This window comes from Suncus etruscus, chromosome 9 (genome assembly GCF_024139225.1).
Source record: "Suncus etruscus isolate mSunEtr1 chromosome 9, mSunEtr1.pri.cur, whole genome shotgun sequence".
NCBI lineage: Eukaryota > Metazoa > Chordata > Mammalia > Eulipotyphla > Soricidae > Suncus > Suncus etruscus.
In genome coordinates this window covers 15,037,152-15,057,389 of record NC_064856.1, presented here as the reverse complement: position 1 = coordinate 15,057,389, position 20,238 = coordinate 15,037,152, and the positions used below count along the sequence as shown (strand labels likewise).

The 20,238-nt window shown below is 43.2% G+C and overlaps 1 protein-coding gene across 1 annotated transcript in view; it reads left to right on the top strand.

Moving 5' to 3' along the window:
- Positions 1 to 20,238, top strand: part of CTNNBL1 (catenin beta like 1) — a 206,210-nt gene that overhangs the window by 130,924 nt on the left and 55,048 nt on the right. Inside the window, exon 11 of the mRNA XM_049779460.1 lies at positions 7,623 to 7,804. Coding sequence (XP_049635417.1) covers positions 7,623 to 7,804 — 182 coding nt within the window. The remainder of the gene's footprint in view (positions 1 to 7,622; positions 7,805 to 20,238) is intronic.

Below are 20,238 nucleotides of genomic sequence, written 5' to 3'. Positions count from 1 at the left end.
TAAAGAAGGGAGGTTACTTTTTAAATCTGTGGTTTGTGGAAATTGCTTGGGTAGGGAAATAGAAAAACTCCAGCACTCAGAGTCCTTGATCCTTTAGTATTTCAGACAATTCTCTGTTGCTTGTAAAATGGTTTGAATGTATGCTGAGTGGAAGCTGAAGGTGCCCCATTTGGTGACCGTCATTCATTTCAAGAGGCTTTTCCGTGAATGACTGAACAAGGAGTATATTGTGTCTCTGTTTCCTAATTTCTACTCACATGATTATTCGCCCTAGTCAGAACCTTTATAAATTCAGGTTTGTAAGGTATGATGCTGGAGTCCAGCTACCATAAAAACAAATATATTATTTTTTAGGTTAGTATCCCGGTTAGAATTTCATCTCGGTGCGGGATTTTTAAAAAAAAGGGGGAGGGGGAATCAAACAACCTCTCTTGATGAATTCAGAACCTTCCTTGCTCTGCTTCTGATATTAGGATTTCGTGTCTCACAATGGCTTTTCTCATCACTTACTGCCTTTGTTTCTTTCCTGTTCCCAAGCTCCATGGCTCCAACCCTCTATCACTCTTTCTGAAGTGTATCCATCCAGTGCCCTGCTTTTCCAGACTATTTCATGCACCCATGGCATGGAGCCTAGAATGCCTGGCAGCACTCCAGGACCTGTCATGACCTTTTAGTGCCTACTGGAGCCAGTGCTAGGCTCTAGCCTACATTTTGCCCACCACAACCACACAGACCATCGTTCTCTCTTCTCTCTTCTCTAGGTTCTAGTTCAGATTGCTTTCCAAGGGTCAGCAGGTAGAGTGTTTTGCCTTACATGCAGCCTGCCAGGGTTCAGTCTTCAGCTTCCCATATGATCCTGCCTGAGCCAGCCAGGAGTAATTCAAGGCTAGTTGTACCCACCCCCTCAAAAAAATAAGACCAACATCAGATATTTTATCTATTAGATATCTTTTCTGACTTTTCCCAGATGCTATATTATTTCCATATCTCAGACTTAATTTTTATGGCTTAGAACGAAGAAAGTAGCTTTTAGGGGACCAGACAGATCGTGTGTAGGGTACTTGCTTTGCACTTGCATGCGGCTGACCTGAGTTCAATCCCCAGCATTCTGTATGGTCTCCCAAGAACCACCAGGAGTACTTCCTCAATGTAGAGCCAAGAGTAAGCCCCGAGCTCTGCTTGATATGGCCAAAAAACAAACAAAGAAACGAACAACAACAACAACAAAAAAAAACTCCAAGAAAAATCTTAAGATTTGTTCCTCTCTTGGAGATCTTTTCGTGGCCTGTAAGATAAAGGTCCTTGAATGTGGTCATTCTGTCCTCTCCAATATAAGTTGGGAACACTACTGCCAGTGCTTCAAAGTAGCCATCTGTTTCTTCAAACTGTTAGCTCATTTTTACCTACAAGTCTTTGTGCTTCCTGTTCCTTTCTTCTTTTAATATTTGGTTCCAAAAATGTGCATAACTAGTAAATCTAATTGCTTAGATCTCAAAAGCAATGTTGCCCTTAGAATGGTCCTCTTTACCTTGATTCCCTCTTGAATCTTTCTTTCAGCATTCCCATGAAACTGCTATTAAATATCTTGATTTTTCTATTTGTTTCCTGTTGCTATATTGTAAGCTCCTTGATCAAGGGAGTTCTGGATCTGTCCTGTTCACACAAGAGTATTTGTTGATTAAATGATACATAGGGGAAATTATATGCTGGCTTGTACTTTTCCCTGTTTGTTTTATATTAATTTAGTCTCTCTAAATAAATTTAATGCTTTCAAAACAGAAACCATGCTACATATATTTTTTTCCTTGAGCTTAAGTGCTTGGTAAATATCATGTTGACTTGGTGGATTGGTATATCAGTTATGCTGAGATCTGAAGTGACTGGCTTGTTCTTCTGTATCTCCTAGAGTGATAGAGTAAACACTGAAGGCTAAGAAAAGCTATATTCTCTAGAGAAGTATTTTTCAAAGCAGTTCTCATTGACAGGGTTGTTGACTTCAAGGGGACAAAATCACCATTATAGTTGTCTGAAAATATTTGGTATTTTCTAATTCTAAAAAGATACATTACATGTTTATTGTGGCAGAAATGAACAATACTTAAAAGTAAAAAGAGGAGTTAAGATGCAGAAAAAGTATTTCAAAACCACCTCCTCATCAGACAATAAAAATGCTCCAACTAGGAATAGTGGCAACACGTTCAAACTTGATGAAGAGCACTGACAAGAACTCCACTGCTTAGCATAGTATTTAATGGTGAAAGATAAGATCCCCTTTCCTACCATTAGGTAAAAGATATAGTGGCCACCTGGACACAGATGTCTGTCTAGCAGTGGACTGGAGATTCTAGGCAGGACACTTCAGCAATGAAATGAAATAAAAGGCATGTAGTTAGAGAGGGACAAAAAGATGTAAAGTCTGTTTACATATAGAGAGGTTTTATATATAAAAACTTAAGAATTTCTCTAGAAATTACTGGAACTAATAAATGAATTCAGCAAGGCTACAGGGTATGATTAATATAAAAAATTAATTGTAATGCTGGAGCAATAGCACAGAGGGTAGGGCATTTGTCTTCAACACTACCAACCCGGGTTCAATCCATATTGAGCATCCCATATGGTTCCCCAAGCCTGCCAAGAATAATTTTTGGGTGCAGAGCCAGGAGTAGCCCCTGAGCACCACCAAGTGTCTCCCCCAAATAAAATTAGTTGTATTAGAGCAATTTAAAAATGAAATAAATGAAACTGCTTGTTTACAGTAGCATCAAGTCTTAAGTACTCAGAATAAAGTCAACAAAAGGAGTATAAAGCTGAGAGCCAGGGTTACAAACAGGAGGTAAGACACTTGCCTTATTTGCAGTGGAGCACAGTTTGATCCTTGGCACCATGACACAGTCCCTTGAGGTCCACCAAGGGAACTTCTGAACACGAGTCAGGAATAGCCCATGAGTAGTTGCCCAACTTCCTCCCCCACAAATTAAAGCTAAATACTGTGAAAACTAGACAGTACTGTTGAAAGCAATTTAAGAAGATCCAAATAAATGAATCCATTTTCTTAGATCAGAATACCTAACATTATTAAGACGGCAGTACTCCCCAAAGTGATATACAGCTTTAGCACAATCCCTATTAAAGTCCCAGCTGACTTCATTGTAGACTTTGACAGCTGATCCTGAAATTCGTGTAGAATTACAAGAACCTAAAAGAACTAAACAGTCTTGAGAGGGGGAAACAATGTTGAGTTTTCTATTTTAAAGTGATCTACAAAGCAGTAATAATAAAGACAGTGTAGTGCTGGCATAAATCAATAGAATAAAATTGGAAATCTAGGTGTCTATGGCACACTGATTTCCAACGTAAGTACCAAAGCTGTGGGATGAGGAAAAAGACACAATAAATGGCCCTCAGAAATCAGATATCAAGATATAAAAGGGTGAAGTTGCTCTCTTAATCTCACACCACATACGAAATTGAACTGCAGGTGAATCAAATTTAAGAACTGAAACTATTAAATCCTTAGAAGAAAACGTAGATGCAAATATTGGTGTTACTGCATTTGGCAGTGTTTTCTTATATATGATTTTTTTTTTACAAAAGCACAATCAATAAAATAAAATAAGCATCTTGAACTTCATAAAAATGGAAGTGAAACTGTTCTTCAAAGTATACTAGCAAGAAAATAAAAATATAACATAGAGAATGGAATTCATATAATAGTATATACTTATACCCAGAGAAAACAACTGTTACAACTCAGTTATAAATATAATTAAGCAAGTTTTAAAGTAGGGAAAGGGGCTGCAACAATAGCACAATGGTTGGGGAGTTTGCCTTGCATATGGCTGACCTGGACTCAATCTCCAGCATCCCCTATGGGCCCCAAGCATGCCAGGAATAATTTCTGAGTGCAGAGCCAGAAGTAACCCCCGAGTGCTTGCCAGGTGTGGCCCAAAAACAAAGTCAAACAAACAAAACAAAACAAAATGGGCAGGGAATGTAAGTAGACCTTTCTCCAGCTAAGATATAACGATGATCCTGGCTCAAACTCCCCAAGCATGGCTGGGAATGAGCCCTAAGTACAGAGCTGTAAGTAAACCTTGAGCACTACCAGGTCTATCCAAAAAAAAAAAAAATCCCAAAACAAGAAAGCTATATAGATTATCATGCAAAGAGTTATGAAAAGAAGTTTGAATCATTAATTATTAGGGAGATGCAAATCAAAGACATAATGATATAACACTTTACACTCACTGAGATGATTGGAAACAAAAATGTCAAATGATATGTGTTGGCAAACAGTTTGAAAAATCATAACATTTATAAACTGCTAGTGGGACTGTAAAATGGTGCAGTCACATTGGAAATCAGTCTGACAAGTTTTTTTGGTTTTTGGTTTTCGGTTTTTTTGTTTGTTTGTTTTTTGTTTTTGTTTTTTTTGGTTTTTGGGCCACACCCGGTGACGCTCAGGGGTTACTCCTGGCTATGTCAGAAGTCGCTCCTGGCTTGGGGGACCATATAGGACGCCAGGGGATCAAACCGTGGTTCGTCCTAGGTTAGCGCTGGCAAGGCAAGGCAGACACCTTACCTCTAGTGCCACTGCATCGGCCCCAACAATTTTTTTTGATAATAATTTTATTGTGACCAAAGAGTGAATAACAAATCTTTCACAGTAGTATTTATGGTACATAGTTGTTGCAAAGGTGTGCAATTAAATCCTTTGTTGGATGTTTGTGAATCCTCAAATAGTTCCCAGAATGAGAAATTGATTCCCATCCCCTTATCCCCTTTTGGGGGGAGATCTTGGTAATATTTATCTGCAGCAAATAATCCACACAGACAGGAGGGTTAGGGTGTCAAAGATTGGACAAAGAGAGCCCTCTGTCAGCCTGCTACCAGCTCTGGCCAAAGGACCTTGCACGCCTCCCACTAAAGCTATTTATTCAACTCTCAACAGTGCCCTCACCTGGAAGGTCAAGGTGGGGCAACAGGCAAAGAATAATCTCACGGAAACATTTTCATATACAACCATTCAAAGAATAATCTTATGGAAATATTTTCATATACAACACATAGTGACAATGAATCAGGGCCATTCCCACCACCAGGGTTATCCTCCCTCCACCCTATTTCCCAGCATGTGTCCCATATCTCCCCTTTGTCCCATGGAGTGCTAGTGAAAATGTTCCCCTCTGTGTATAGCTTGTTGTAGATAGGGTATCTATTTTGTTGTTGACTTTAGGTTTGATGTTTAAGCAGATTATTTTTTAATTCCACTCAGTGTTCATATAGCTGTTTGGTTTTGGTACCGTTTACTTTTATTTTCTCCCTCAAATCATGAGGCAGAACAAGGTGATTCAAGTGGTGTGGTTCTGCTGGAAGAAGACAAAGAAAAACAAAAAACAAAAACAAAAACAAATAAACAAAAAAGCAACTACCAAAAATAAAAAGAAAGAAAGAAAAAAGTGGGGGCCGGGAAGGTGGCGCTAGAGGTAAGGTGTCTGCCTTGCAAGCGCTAGCATTGGACCGCGGTTCCATCCCCCGGCATCCCATATGGTCCCCCCAAGCCAGTGGCGATTTCTGAGTGCATAGCCAGGAGTAACCCCTGAGTGTCAAATGGGTGTGGCCCCAAAACCAAAAAAAAAAAAAAAAGAAAGAAAGAAAGAAAGAAAAAAGTGCACCCAACAACAACAAAAAAATCACCAAATAATAACCACAAGAGTGAAAAGGAGAAAAATAGTGGAAGAAAAAAGAAAGAAAGAAAAAAAAAGAGTGCTGGTGTGGCAAGGTTTTATGCTTCCCCCCACCATTTTTCTTTTCTTTTGCATAGGCACACTAAGTATTTTGAGGAAGAAAAGGAATTTCCTTGGCCTAAGAGATTCAGGGTTTCTTCGCCCTTGAAACACACCATCATGGGAACAACTACTTGCTCCATACATGCTCATTACCACATTCCAAAGACTTTTTTGTGGTGCCACAGTTGACAGTTAACTTTCTTAAAAAATGCAAAGAGGCCAGAGAGACAGCTTGCCTTCCTTATACGCCTTCCTTATCCCTAGCATCCATGGTTCCCAAGGATCTCTGGGAATAACCTCTAAGCCTAGAGTCCTCAAGTACCATTAGGTATGACCCCAAACTGCCCTCCAAAAAAGTTGAACATAGAGATGCTATCAGTCCAGTTTATTATGCTGTAAAGAAAACATTGTAAATGACCATTTATAGCAGCACTTCACAGTGGCCAAGAGGAAGCAACAACCAACACTGTCCACAGTGGGTGAATGGCTAGTCAGACGATGGCATTTCCCTCCAGTGGACCATTGTTCAGCCATAGAGAAGAATCAAGTGCCAGTGCATGTTGTAGCTGAGCCCTGAAAACATCACGAGGTGAAGAGCTGGTCACATGGGGCTGGGTGAGTGGCTCAAATTGTCCTGGATGTGAGACTCTGAATTTAATCTCTGGCATCACAACGCCACCTCAGCACCACCAAGCACATCACTAGTGATGCCCTAATATCTTTCGCAGTGGTCTGGTGTCTATGCCCTGCCACTCCCCCAGTCAGTACTCTGCTGAATGTGGCCCCTTAAAAATGCCTCTGTTTTGTTTTGGGGAACATACCAGGATCTTCTCAGGGCTTATTCCAGGCTCTGTGCTTAGGGATCACTTCTGGGGGGATTGGAAGACCATATGGTGTGCTGTGGATCAATACATTGAAGCTAGTTTGGCTGCATGCTATCTCTCTAGCGCCCCCTTCCAAAAAGTTTTTTGCTTTTTGTTTTTTACAAGGGTCACAAATGATCACCTGCTTGATACTGTTTATTTGAAATGCCCAGAGGAGACAATTCATAAAGAACGTTGGTCTTAAGTCTAGGGAGAGAAATGGCATCTTGAGGCTAAGGAGAGAAATGGCAGCTTGAGGCTAACGGTTTTTGGGGAGTCTCTGAGGGACTCCCTAAAGAGAAGGGATTCTTGTCCAGGTGATGAAAGTGTTTTGAACTAGTCTGTGGTGAGGATTGCATGTATCTGTGAATATAGTAAAATACCGAGTTGTACATTTTAAGTGGGTGAATCATATGTGAGATGAATGTCTTAATAAAGCTGTTCAAAAAGAAGAAAAAGTCCTCTCCCCATCATCCTTCCATCCAGAAATAACTTCCATTTGTATTCTGAGCCTTTTCTTTCTCATCTTTTATTAGTGTGTATTTTCAAAGTAATTTAGGCTGCGTTTTATACAGAATTTTAAAAATTGGCTTTTGTGACTTTTGTGTCATAAGAGTATCCTATTTTTCTACAGCCTCTCCTAATTGTTCACAAATGTGCAGCATTCCATTGAGATGTGCCATAATTAATTCTATTTTCTCATTAGTGCGTATTTGAGTTTTATTCCTACTATAATAAATGCAGCTATATATATGTTTGTTTGGGGCCACACCTGACAGTGCACAGGATTCTGCCTGGCTCTTGCAATGTTCAGAGAACCATAAACAATGTCAGGGATTGAACCAGAACTGGTCTGCAAGGCAAGTAAGTGCCTTCTCTGCTGTTCTAACTAGCTCCTGTTTGTATTTTTGTTTTTTAAAGAGTGTTGTGGCCAAGCAGGGCCTGACTTGATTCCTCTTGTCCACAGAGAAAAGAAGATCTCCCGTAGCAGTGCACTGAAAGTGCTGGATCATGCGATGATTGGACCTGAGGGCACGGATAATTGCCATAAATTTGTGGATATTCTTGGCTTGAGAACTATCTTCCCCCTTTTTATGAAATCTCCCAGGAAGATCAAGAAAGTGGGCACCACTGAGAAGGAACATGAAGGTAAGTTTGTTGGAGAAGCCCTCCTAATTGGGGTACATTAGGAATATCCAACTGGGTGAGAGCCACTTTAGAAAATCCTAAGTCTGAGTAGACTTGAGGGGGAAGATGGTCACTCTGTTCGTGTGTCTGATTTTGTGTGTACACGGGAAAAAATGGCCGGGCATCTCCAGTCACCAGCAGTCTTTGTTTCATTCGTCCTCTGCTTGCTTGAATTATGGCAGCTCCTTTACCTCTGGCCCTTGAATAAGTCTCGAGGCAAAGACCATGTCGTCTTCTCTGTCATTTGCAGTGAGGTGTCTCACTGATCGAAGACCCTTTTGAAAAGAGTGATGAGGTGGCAGTACTTGTCACTTCCCGTGTATTTCTGCATTAAAAGTAGGATTTGGTCAACATCCAGAATCCCCAAAACAAGCTATTGACTGCCCAGCTCTCCCACTTTATGTCTCCTCCCTGATGAGGCGCACTCCCAGCTGAAAGCTGCCAGGAACTGCAAGGCTATAACCAGAGTGCCCTGTCTCTGCCTATTGCTTCTATCTTCCCCAGCAAATAACCACTGGGCAAACTAACCACCATTAGGATGGGAGCTGCCTGACACTTGGGCCAGGGAATAACTGAATCACATAGTTTTATTTTAAGAGTTTGGAATGGGGCTGGAGCAATAGCACAGCGGCAAAGCATTTGCCTTGCACACAGACTCAGGTTCGGTTCCCGGCATCTCATTATGGTTCCCTGAGCCTACCAGGAGCACTACTGAGTGTGACCCCAACCCAAAAAAGGTATGGGGAGGGCCAGAGGGCAGGGTTGCAGGGTCAGGAGGTGGTGAGAAGGCAGGGTGTGGAGGGTTGACCTGACAGGGTGGCTGAAGGGGTTGTCTCATCAGAGGAAACATCTGGTTCGTAGTCTGGGTGATTCTTCTGTCTGTAATCTGCAGTAGGATCTTTCACCCTCCTTGCCCTCCTGCATAAAAACTCCTGTCTGCCTCTTCTCAGATTTAGGATCTTCCAAATTAGAGCCACTAAAAGGAAGGTGGGTTTCATCTGTCGTTGGTGGTATCTTAACTTCAGTAGCATCTTCATTGATTAACTCTGTTCTTCAGGGCCAATAGGAAGGTGAAAAAGAAAGTAATTTGCAGTGCAAAGAACTGTAGACTGGGAATCTGAGAACAAGGAGAATTTAGGTCACCTCACACGAGAGGGGGCCAGACACTAAATAGAGACCCGCTGTCACTTCTGTGGGTCTTTCTGTCTTGTCCTCTATGAATTCAGAGAAGAAATGAGTGAGGGGTTGGGTGATTTTGAGAAATGTGGTCTGAGAGTTGGCTGTTTGGACACAGCCCTGATTTCTGTGGGTCACATTCTTGTACCACTGCACTACATGCTTATCTCAGCCTCAAACCATAGATAGTTATATATTAGTTCCATGTGTCTTTAGATGAGGAAATCACAGAGTAAGGAGCCAGATTTTAGCTCCTTCTGAAGGCTTCCTTTTTCATCCAGGCCTTAAAAATTAAGAAGTAAGGGGCCGGCGAGGTGGCGCTAGAGGTAAGGTGTTTGCCTTGCAAGTGCTAGCCAAGGAAGGATCGCGGTTCGATCCCCTGGCGTCCCATATGGTCCCCCCAAGCCAGGGGCAATTTCTGAGCACTTAGCCAGGAGTAACCCCTGAGCATCAAATGGGTGTGACCCAAAAGAACAAACAAACAAACAAACAAAAACCAAAAAAAAAAAAAGTAAAAAAAATTAAGAAGTTGGAAAGGGGAAGGAAAGGTAGGGGTGGAAATGAAGATGTAGGGCAGGGGTCTCAAACTCACGGCCCGCAGGCCGTTTGCGGCCCTCCGTACAACATTTTGTGGCCCTGCCCTAGAGGAATCTTTTTTTGTTTTGTTTTAGTTGTTTGGGTCACACCCCCTAATGTTCAAGGCTTACTACTGACTTTGCACTCAAGGATCACCCCAACTTTGCCTCCTGCGGCCCCCAGATAAATTGAGTTTGAGACCCCTGGTGTAGGGCATTTCCCTTGCACCTGGCTAACCCAGGTTCAATCTCAGGCTCCTTCTATGGTCCTTTATATATCACCAGGTGTGGCCACAAAACAAAACAAAAAAAAAAAAAATAAGGAAAGAAAAAAAAAAGAAAAAACAAGACATTAGCTCTGATGCCTGTACATTTTGAGTCAGAGGCACAGACCCTAGTTGTCACAGCTTTGTCCTGGAATCCAGGAAATCCCTCCAGGCCAACCTGCTGAGTTCTGCCTTGCAGTTTGCATCTGAGTGTGCTAGAAGAAAGGGACGGAAGAATAACTCAATGCAGATTTTGGCTCTTAGTGCATGGTCCTGAGTAGAGAAGTGACAGATTCAGCGAGCAGCTGTTTTCCTTCTGAAAGATGTGCCCGGCGGCGTGCTAGTAACAGTACATTTACTTTCAAGTACGCACGTTAGGAATTTGATAACAGGATATTAGTGAGGGCAATGGTTTGGTTAGACAGCTCCTGGAAGGCATGTTAGGGCTATTATGGCTGGGGAGGATGACTTCTGCGTCCGAACACAGCAGAATCCAAAAGAAGTGAAACCTATGGAAAATGTAGCCTTGGTTGGCCTGTGTATCTGCGCTAGTCCTTTAGATGCACTAGGGCCAGGCATCTGCGCTCAGCAAGAGCATAATAGCCTCAGACTAGCAGGAGCATCAGCACTTAATCCTGGTGTTTCTTGCCCCTCATTGCCACTATGTTCTTTTTCTCCATCTGCAACAATGACCTCTTGTTAACTACCTTAGGGGTCCTTGGTTTGGGTGCTGCTTTCTCAGAAAGCATCCCACAAGCACCTGGACTATAGTAGTTTATGCAAGAAGTTCCCTTGGTCCCAAGACTTTGCTTAAGATCGTGGGACCTGGGCCCAGAGAGATAGCACAGCGGCGTTTTCCTTGCAAGCAGCCGATCCAGGACCAAAGGTGGTTGGTTCGAATCCCGGTGTCCCGTGTCCCATATGGTCCCCCGTGCCTGCCAGGAACTATTTCTGAGCAGACAGCCAGGAGTAACCCCTGAGCACCGCCGGGTGTGGCCCAAAAAAAAAAAAAAAAAAAAAAAAGATCGTGGGACCAAGTGCTTTGGCACTTCTGGGTCCCAGTCTCTACTCCAGCTCTTGGTGTGTGATGGATCCCCAACCAGTGTTTATTAATTGCATCAGTGAATAATCACTTCACTAAAAGACGACACTCAGGGAACCAACACAGGTGTGGGGCTCTCCCTGGAACCCACAAGATTGAACTTAGTATAGTCGATATCAGTTCAAATATATTGTTATCAACTGTACAAATGGTGTATATGGTCTTTTACCCATCTTGGAATTGTTATATTTTTGTTTTTTTGAGGGGGGCACACCCCAGTGGTTATCCAGCTTATTTAGAAGCCAAACAAATAGTTGCTAGCTATAGGTTTGTTTCTGGGGCTTAGAGAGTATGGCAGAACCCTCACTTCGAGCACTATCCTGATACCCAGGAAGAAGGTGGGACATTTTCATAGGAGATACCTGCTCATTATGAGCTGCTTTTGGTAACCCATCAGCTGCTAGTTCAACACAGTGGCCAGATGGTCTGAGGGGCTTCCCACAATCTTTCTTGTCCATCCTCTAGACTTGGAGCCTAAGGGTTTGTCCCTGTCAGTTTATCCTAGTCTAGTCTCAGGCCCTGGTCTTTCTTGGGATTATTATTTAGAAAATCACAAGAAGAACTGAATCGAAGATAGGGGCTTTATTGGCCTGAAAACCACCCAGGGTGGAGGGGTCGGGGGAGCATAAGTTACCAGTACAGGCTGGGGGACCTGGTTTCATGCTAGATAGAATTGGGAGAACATACCAGTTCACATTAATAGTTTAACAAGAATGCTTATGCATATTATGGGGGAGCAGGACAATGCCATGATATAACACCCAGTAGAGGAGCATCTGCTGGACATCTGTCACGTGTCCAGATGCCATGGTGAAATGTGGGTAGGGCTGTGTCTGGAGTAGGGCAAAGAGGAGGAAAGGCACTCTAGGTCAAGGAGGGCCCACCACTGTGCAGCCTCCACTGCCTCATCCATCCAGCAGAGACCCAGGGTGTAGACAATCTGAAGGCAAGGGGGTTTCTCTCAGAGAGGCATCACAACCCACACACTACAGACCTCAGGCCAATCTGTCTGTGCTCTCTGTCTGACCTCTCAGAGTCCCAGAGTCCTTCTGAAAAGCTGGAGGTATAGGGACAGGCAGAGAATAGATACTGATTTGCCAGAATGTTGATGGTTCAAGATCTGATCTAAAGGACTAAAGGATCTAAGGACTTAGCTGAAGCACCTACAGTAGCACCAAGCATGGTGTGTGATACTTGGAGCTTAGTACCATTTCATGCAGGACAGGATCCTTGTCTCTCTGAGCATCAGTTACCCCTAAAATAGTGAGAGTAGAGTTGATATGATGAGGCGAGATGGCACATATATGTTAGGCATAGGCACCAGGAGAGTTACGTTACAAATAACACCCGAGAATTACAAGTTTTCTCTTGGGCCAGGCCTGCCCCTTGTCCACCCTGGCCATAGTGCTCACACACCCATCCTTCCCTGAGGTCAGAGGTTGCAAGGAGACTGCCCATCCAGCGCTTGGCTAAGAGAGCTACTGAGCCTGACCCCCTACCCACGCTGCCCCCCAGTAGCTTCCTGTGAAGGGGTGAGCTGGTTTGTGGTGGAGTGTTGGTGTCCTGTGCTAAATTGTGGGCTAGCATTAGAACAGCTGTGCTCCCTGTGCTCCCTGCACCCACATAGGGTCAAAGAGAGAATTTCTAGGCTGAGGTGACTCCAGAGGAGGGAAGAAGCGAAAGCCACTTTTATAACCTGAAATTGCTGGTAATTTAGTTCCTCTTAGTGAGTTTGGGTGGATAAGGAAAAAGAATTATAGTAATTGAAATCCGTTCAGGTTTGCATAATAAAATCTTCAGAAATAGATCAGGGGAGATGTCTGGCTTGGGGGATGGGTTGGAAAGAGGTAATTTGCCCTTGAGGACGGGAGCGTGGCCGGCTGCCTCTGTGTTTTTACAGGGAGCAGCGCGTTATCTATCGATGGTCTCCTTGGCATTCTCTGCTCTGGAGCAGGAGGGAGGGAGATTCCAGAAATGGCACTTGACCTTTCCTTCTCATTTCTTTTTAAAATTCTTATTAAAATGGGTCGAATCTCCCTTGTACTGCTTCATTAGGCAGATGAGTTATCGAGTTTGTAGCAGTTCTAGTTAATTGCGCCGTTTAACATGGTTTCCCCTGGAGGCTGTGTGAGCTGTGAGGAGGTGAGCGCCCCAAGGTGGGTGGATGGGCAGCACGCACCTCTGCTGGATGTTCCACACTGACAGCAGGCAGTGCTTTCAGGAGTGCCATCGGAGAGATGGAACAACAAGTAGGGCATTGCCTGGCACATGGCCAACTTGTGCTCCATCCCAGGCACTACAAAATGCTCCCACCTTGAGCATTTTGAGCTCAGAACCATTGGAGGTGACTTCAAAATAAAGTAAGGAAATAAAGCTCTATGTCATCTGCAGAGAATCTGTTGGGCCTGGTGGGCTGCGTGCAGGAAGCACATATCTTTGCCTAGTATTTTTTGGGCTCCTCATAGACCACAACTCCTGATGCCTCCTGGGGTTGGAAGGAGGAAATGCAAAACTTTTCCTGTGGTCAGCAAAGGAAGTTCAGCCAGCTTAAATGGAAAAGAAACATTTCCCAAGTCTCCAGCAATGGAATGTGGTGATGGCATGGCATTGTCTGGGACCGGCTGTTACTGGGATGCCTGCCACGTTTAGATTTTAGTCAAGGCCTCATCTGTCACTGGTGCCAGGTAGGAAGGGACCAAGGAGAGTCCTGCCACCTCTCAGTGTCTTGTTCCTTTGCCTCTTCTCAGGATTACCTTCACTTTCATGGCTGTGCCTTCCTGCCTTTATTCAGCTCCACATATTCTCGCTGGATAGCTCCTCTCGTCAGCAGCTCTGACCCTGTCCTTTCTGTTGAGTCTCAGATATTTAACATTGCTTTCGCCTGAGATTGAATCGGCAGAAGCTAGTTAACCAGAAAGCAGTTCACACATTCGTTGACGCTCTAAGATGCAATTCACTCAAAGCCAGATTTATCCTCCCATTGCCCAGATTTCTCTTTCTTTCTTTTTTTTTTTTTATTTATTTATTTTTTTTTATTTTCGGGCCACACCTGTTTGATGCTCAGGGGTTACTCCTGGCTAAGCTCTCAGAAATCGCCCCTGGCTGGGGGGGGGGGGGACCATATGGGACTCCAGGGGATCCAACCCGGTCCTTCCTTGGCTAGCGCTTGCAAGGCAGACACCTTACCTCTAGCGCCACCTCGCTGGCTCCCAGATTTCTCTTTCTTGTCCTAACCTGGACCCCACCACCTAGTACTCCAAGCTTACTATTATATTCCTCCCATGTCATATAGTATAATCTCTTTTAGCATCTAAAATTAATTTTAGCATTTAAAATTAATTTCACTTTCCTTTACATGGATGGACATGGAAACTATTATGCTGAGTGAAATAAATCAGAGGGAGAGATAGACACAGAATAGTCTCACTCATTTTTGGGCTTTAAGAAAAAAAAAAAGACATCATTGTAATAATGTCCAGAGACAGTAGAGATGAGGGCTGGAAGGACCAGCTCATGATATGAAGCTCACCACAAAGAGTGGTGAGTGCAGTTAGAGAAAGAACTACACTAACAACTACCATGACAATGTTAATGAGTGAGAGAAGTAGAATGCCTGTCTCAAATACAGACGGGTTGGGAGAGGAAGGAGGTGGGGAGCATTGGTGGTGGGAATGTTGCACTAGTAAAGGGTGGTATTCTCAGGGGCCGGAGAGATAGCACAGTGACATTTACCTTGCAAGCAGCCGACCCAGGACCTAAGGTGGTTGGTTCAAATCCCAGCATCCCATATGGTCCCCCGTGCCTGCCAGGGGCTATTTCTGAGCAGATAGCAAGGAGTAACCCCTGAGCATCGCTGAGTGTGGCCCAAAAACCAAAAAAAAAAAAAAAAAAAAAAAAGGTGGTATTCTTTTAATGACTGAAACCCAATTACAAACATGTTTGTAATCATTGCTTAAATAAAGATATTATTTTTTAAAGATAAATAAAATAAAATTAATTTTAGAGGGGGTTAATTGTATAGATATTTCCCATCAAAACAAACCAGCAAGTACAACAAAGTATGTAGGAATACTTAATTATCCAACGGAATAAAAACAGAAGAAGGTCCTTCTAGAGCAGTGGTCAGCAAGCCGAGGCTTGCGAGCCACATGCAGCTCTTTACACTTTTTAATGCGGCTCTTCGGTGTGCCAGGCGGCCACTCCAGGAGTCAGGACTCTGGTCCTAGCCTCTGTCAGTGCACTCCCTGTGTGGCTCTCAAAATAAATTTTAATCGTGGTTTTGGCGAGATTTGGCTCAGTTGAAAAAAATGGTTGCCCACCACTGTTCTAGAGGGAGATGATGATGCAGGTACAAAGGGCTCCCACATTCAGACATGAAGTCTGCATCTTTCTGAGCATCTTTTTGTTGTATTTGTTTTTCTTTTGGGACCACACCCAGCAGTGTTCTGGGCTTACATCCTTGTCCCCCATTTTGATTCAGATGACTGTTAGCCCTATGAAATTTTGCCTCTTCTCTAATAAAGTACTTGATCTTCTGGTCCAATATGACACTTTTACAAAGGCTTTTTTTCTGTAAACAAGACTCCTAAAGGTAGGTCATTGAGGCCCTGCCACTCTAACTAAGCAAACAACTTGAATTGTGCCAGTTTTGGTGCCATCACCAGAAGGTGCACAAGCTGGCAAACCCATGAGGCAAACATTCAAGAAACTTGTATTTATAGTTCAAGGTAATACAAGGAAGGTGAATAAGCTAGAAGGATATAGAAAGAAAAGTCTGTATTTATATTTTACAGGCAAAAAGGGTGGAAGAAAGCAAGGAACTAGGGCTGGAGTGATGGTGCCGCAGTAGGACATTTGTCTTGCATGCAGCGGACCCAGGACGAACCTCGGTTCGATCCCCTGGTATTCCATATTGTCCCCTAAGCCAAGAGCGATTTCTGAGCGCATAGACAGGAGTAACCCTGAGCGTCACCAGGTGTGGCCCAAAAATCAAAAAAAAGAAAAAGAGGAAGGAAGGAAGGAAGGAAGGAAGGAAGGAAGGAAGGAAGGAGGGAGGGAGGGAGGGAGGGAGGGAGGGAGGGAGGGAGGGAGGGAGGGAGGGAGGGAGGGAGGAAGGGAGGGAGAGAAGAAGAGAGAGGGAAGGAAGGAAGAAAAAAGAAAGGGAGGGAGGGAGGGAGAGAGAGAGAGAGAGAGAGAGAGAGAGAGAGAGAGAGAGAGAGAGAGAGAGAGAGAGAGAAAGTGAGATTAGAAAGAGATTAGAAACTGCCCTTCCTTAACAGGGAGTCTCGAAGCTGGCTTCAAGTATGCATTAGCCAGGTGAGGGAATGGCAAGAGAGAAAGGCCACCTGGAGAGAATGAATATGGGCCACTGTGCCTTGAATCCTGCTGAAATTCTTTTTTTTTTTTTTTTTTTTACCTCTGGAATTCTTGTAGTAGAAACAGATTTGCCTCAGTTTCCAGTCCATGGGACCATGGAATGATAGCAAACCTGCGTTCTTAATTTCATCCCTCCACCCCAACCCCCCAGAGCTGCCCCAGTAGTCCTCAGTGAGCAGAGGAGATGAGGCATTTAGCAGAAGCCGGATATTAAAGGACCCCATAGGGCTGTGCATACTGGGCATGTTTTGCTAATGTTAGTGGTTATTGCTGAGCTTATATGTTATTGTGTTTTGTTAAAACAAGGATGCCCCCAGATTTTCAGAGTATAGGTCTGATACTAATTTTAGTGATTTTGACCATTTCAAGCTAAATTAGCACAGATTAGATTCTTATATTCAAAGCTGTGAAGAAGAGGATGAAAGAGAAGCAGTTACCTCTTCTCTTTTTTCCCCAAATAGAATGTGATCCTTATTTATTTATTTGCTTGCTTGCCTATTTATTTAGCCATGGTGGGGGAGTTAGAGAGGATAGACCACACCCAGCAGTGCTTAATAGGAGCTATTTCTGGCACTGTGCTCAGGGATTGTTTCTGTCCATGTTCAGGTAACTATGAACTTGAAAGCCTCCTGCACTGAAAAACATGCACTTAAGCCATTGAACTCTCTCTCTCTCTCCAGACCCAGAAGCTTTGTTTTTTAGTGGCAGTATTAGCTGCACTCTTACTTGGATATAGAATTTTTCACTGGCACATTTATTAGTTCTCCAGTATGGCTCCGTTAGCTTTCATTTATTGTCCTGATTAAATCTTTTAGAAATAGTTTAGTATGTAGCTTATATCTCCTTTAGAAACGTCAAACAAGTAACAGGAAAGTAGAAGCAGCAGTGAGAAAATAGCCAAATCTTTTAAGGTTATTTCTTCCAACATTTTAAGCAATGCGAAAATAAGAAAGTAACTGTGGTCCTTGGTTTATTAATATTCCATATAATCTTGGGCCAAAGAGATAGGACAACAAGTAGGGTTCTTGTCTTGCATGCAGCCAACCTGGGTTTGATCTTCTGCACCACATATGATTCCCCCAAGCACCTCCCCAAATGATCCCTGAGTGCAGAACCAGGAGTAAGCCCTGAGCACAAACAGCTGTTTACACCCCACCACCACCACCACAGTCAATTTCTTCCCCAACATAATCTGTATTCGGATATTATGTGGGGTAGGGGGTGTTGGTTTGGTTTGTTTGGAGGTCACAACCAGCAGGTGCTCAGGATTTTCTTCTGACTCTGCACTTAGGAGTCACTCCTGGCGGGCCCAGGAGACTATATGAAATGCTGGGGATCGAACCTGGATTGGCTGCATGCAAGGCAAATGCACTACCTGCTGTAATACCACTCCAGCCTCTAGGATGTGGTGTTTTTTGTTTTTCTTTTTTTTTTTTTTTTTTTAAATCTTACCATATAGCTGCTTTTGTTTTATTCTGAGTACTCTACAGAGTTTTTTACACTGATTACCTCTTTTCACCTAATCCTCACAAAAACCTGTCTGTGAGCTGTGTGCTGTCACACCCCACTTCACAGATGAGCACACTGAGGCTTGGGCAAGATGCCACTTCTAGGCATTATTATGAGTACTTGGTCATGTTTAGGTTTTAACCTTTGGGTTTTCTCATGGTTTCCTAAAATGGAATTCCATGTTGCACTCTTCATTCTTCCATCCTCCATATCAGTACTCATGCACAGTGGACCTGATTTAAGCTGCTTACTGTCTTTGCCCATTCCATTTTTAAGTTATCAAAACTTTTACCCCCCAGTACTGCTTCAGTAATTTCTATCACTCAGTCCTGAACATTTGCCCTGTTACAATTGGATCCTTTCTCGATGGCACATCTGCCTCTAGAGAACCTCTCTCCAGGAGCCTCTCATTCCTAAAGTTCCCTGCTGTTCCCAAAGGTCTATCAGTGGTCCTCAAACTATGGCCCACGGGCCACATATTGTATTTGTATCTGTTTTGTTTCTTCATTGCAAAATAAGATATATGCAGTGTGCATAAGAATTCGTTCATAAGTTTTGTTTTTACTATAGTCAGACTCTCCAATGGTCTGAGGGACAGTAAACTGAACCCCTGTTTAAAAAGTTTGAGGACCCCTGGATGGTTACCTTGCAGTTGTCTGTTTTTGGTTAAACACTTCTCTCAGCCCTTCGACCTGTTTTCTCCCTTTGCATGATCCCTGCTGGAGAATAGGGCAAAAATCTGCCTTTTTCCACTTTGATCAGTATCGCTTGAAGAGCTGTCACAAATTTATATGTGCCTGGGTCACCATTGAAAATTCCATTGAGTCTCGAAACATTTCTATTTTTCAAGAGCTCAAGTTCCTATTGCTCAACTCGTGATGAGAACCACCGGCCAGAATGCTCAGAGTACAGACCTTGGTAGAAGCATCCTTTTTACTGTCTTTGTGTTCCCAAAAGAAGATTCTTGACATGATGGGCCTCGGAAGGAGACTTGTTTAAATAACAGTTTTATTTTTTCTGAATTTAGCTTTTTTTTCTGAATAAGAATACAATAAACTAATGTCAAGAATTCAAGCATTGGGGGCCAGAGCAGTGGCACAAGGCATAAGTTGTCTGCCTTGCACACACTAGACAGACCGGTTTGGATTCCCCGGCATCCCATATGGCCCTCAAAGCCAGGAGCGATTTCTGAGCGCATAGCCAGGAGTAAACCCTGAGCATCACCGAGTGTGGCCCAAAAAACAAAACAAAACAAAAAAGAATTCAAGCATTGTGGGACTGGAGAGATAATACTCATATTATAAAGCTATCTGCCTTGGGGCTAGAGTGATAATACAGCAGTTATGTGCTTGCCTGGTATGTAGTTGACCAGAGTTCCATCACTGGCTTCCAGAGCACAACCAGGAGTGATTCCTGAGTGCAGAACCAGGCATAACCCCTGAGCATTGCTCATTGTGGCCCCAAAACAAACAAAAAGGCTGTTTGTCTTCCTTGTAGTCAACCCCTGTTCTTTCCCTGGTACTGTCTGATCCCCTGACCACCACTGGGGTGCCCCAAACCTCCACCTCCTGGGAAGGAAGGGAAGGAAATTCAAGCATTTGGAGAAGGAAAGGAAAGGAAAAACTTACCCTTGACTTACCCACTTATTGAAAAACATAGACACTGTTCAAACATCTGCATTAGAGCGTCTGGATAAGTGTGTTTATCGCTTCATAGAAGTGAAATCACACCATACTTGTATTTTGTAAGCAGCTGTTTTTATTTTGTCATGGGTACATTGTTAGGAGTGTTCAGTCAGGAAACTAGACTCCTTTTAGAAGGCAGGATAGTGTTGGGGTCCAAATGGTCATGCCTAGGAAGTAGCAGTTTTGGAATGGTGAGCTATATTGGCTCTTCCAAGTATCGAGGGATGCCATGATGGTAAGGAAATGAGGTGCAGGCAGACAGCTAATGTGTTTAAGTTCATTTGGCTTTGACATAGGGAAAGCGAAGCTGCCTTTCGAGTGGTGTTTTTGAAAACGTGACACAATTCAAAGGTGTTAGACTTGTTGACATCTAGCAATAGATGAGATGTGAAAGAAGATGCACTGAAAATAAACTTGTATACATCACTGCTGATAAATAACACAATTACATGTGTGAAATGTTTGTTAGTGTCCGTCTTCCTGGACTTGTGATATTAGATGTGATTTTTCTATGCAGCCACCTGCTAGGTTGCTGGGAAATGCTCTTGTGTATTTAATCATGTTGCAATCATGTTGCAATCTTGGTTGGGTTTTTCTGTTGTTATTTTTTTTTTTTTTTGCTTCAATGATACAAAATGTCTTTGGCTTGTTTTTATAATCAGATTGATTTTGCTTGTGGGTGTCCAGATGCTGATGAGCTGTAATT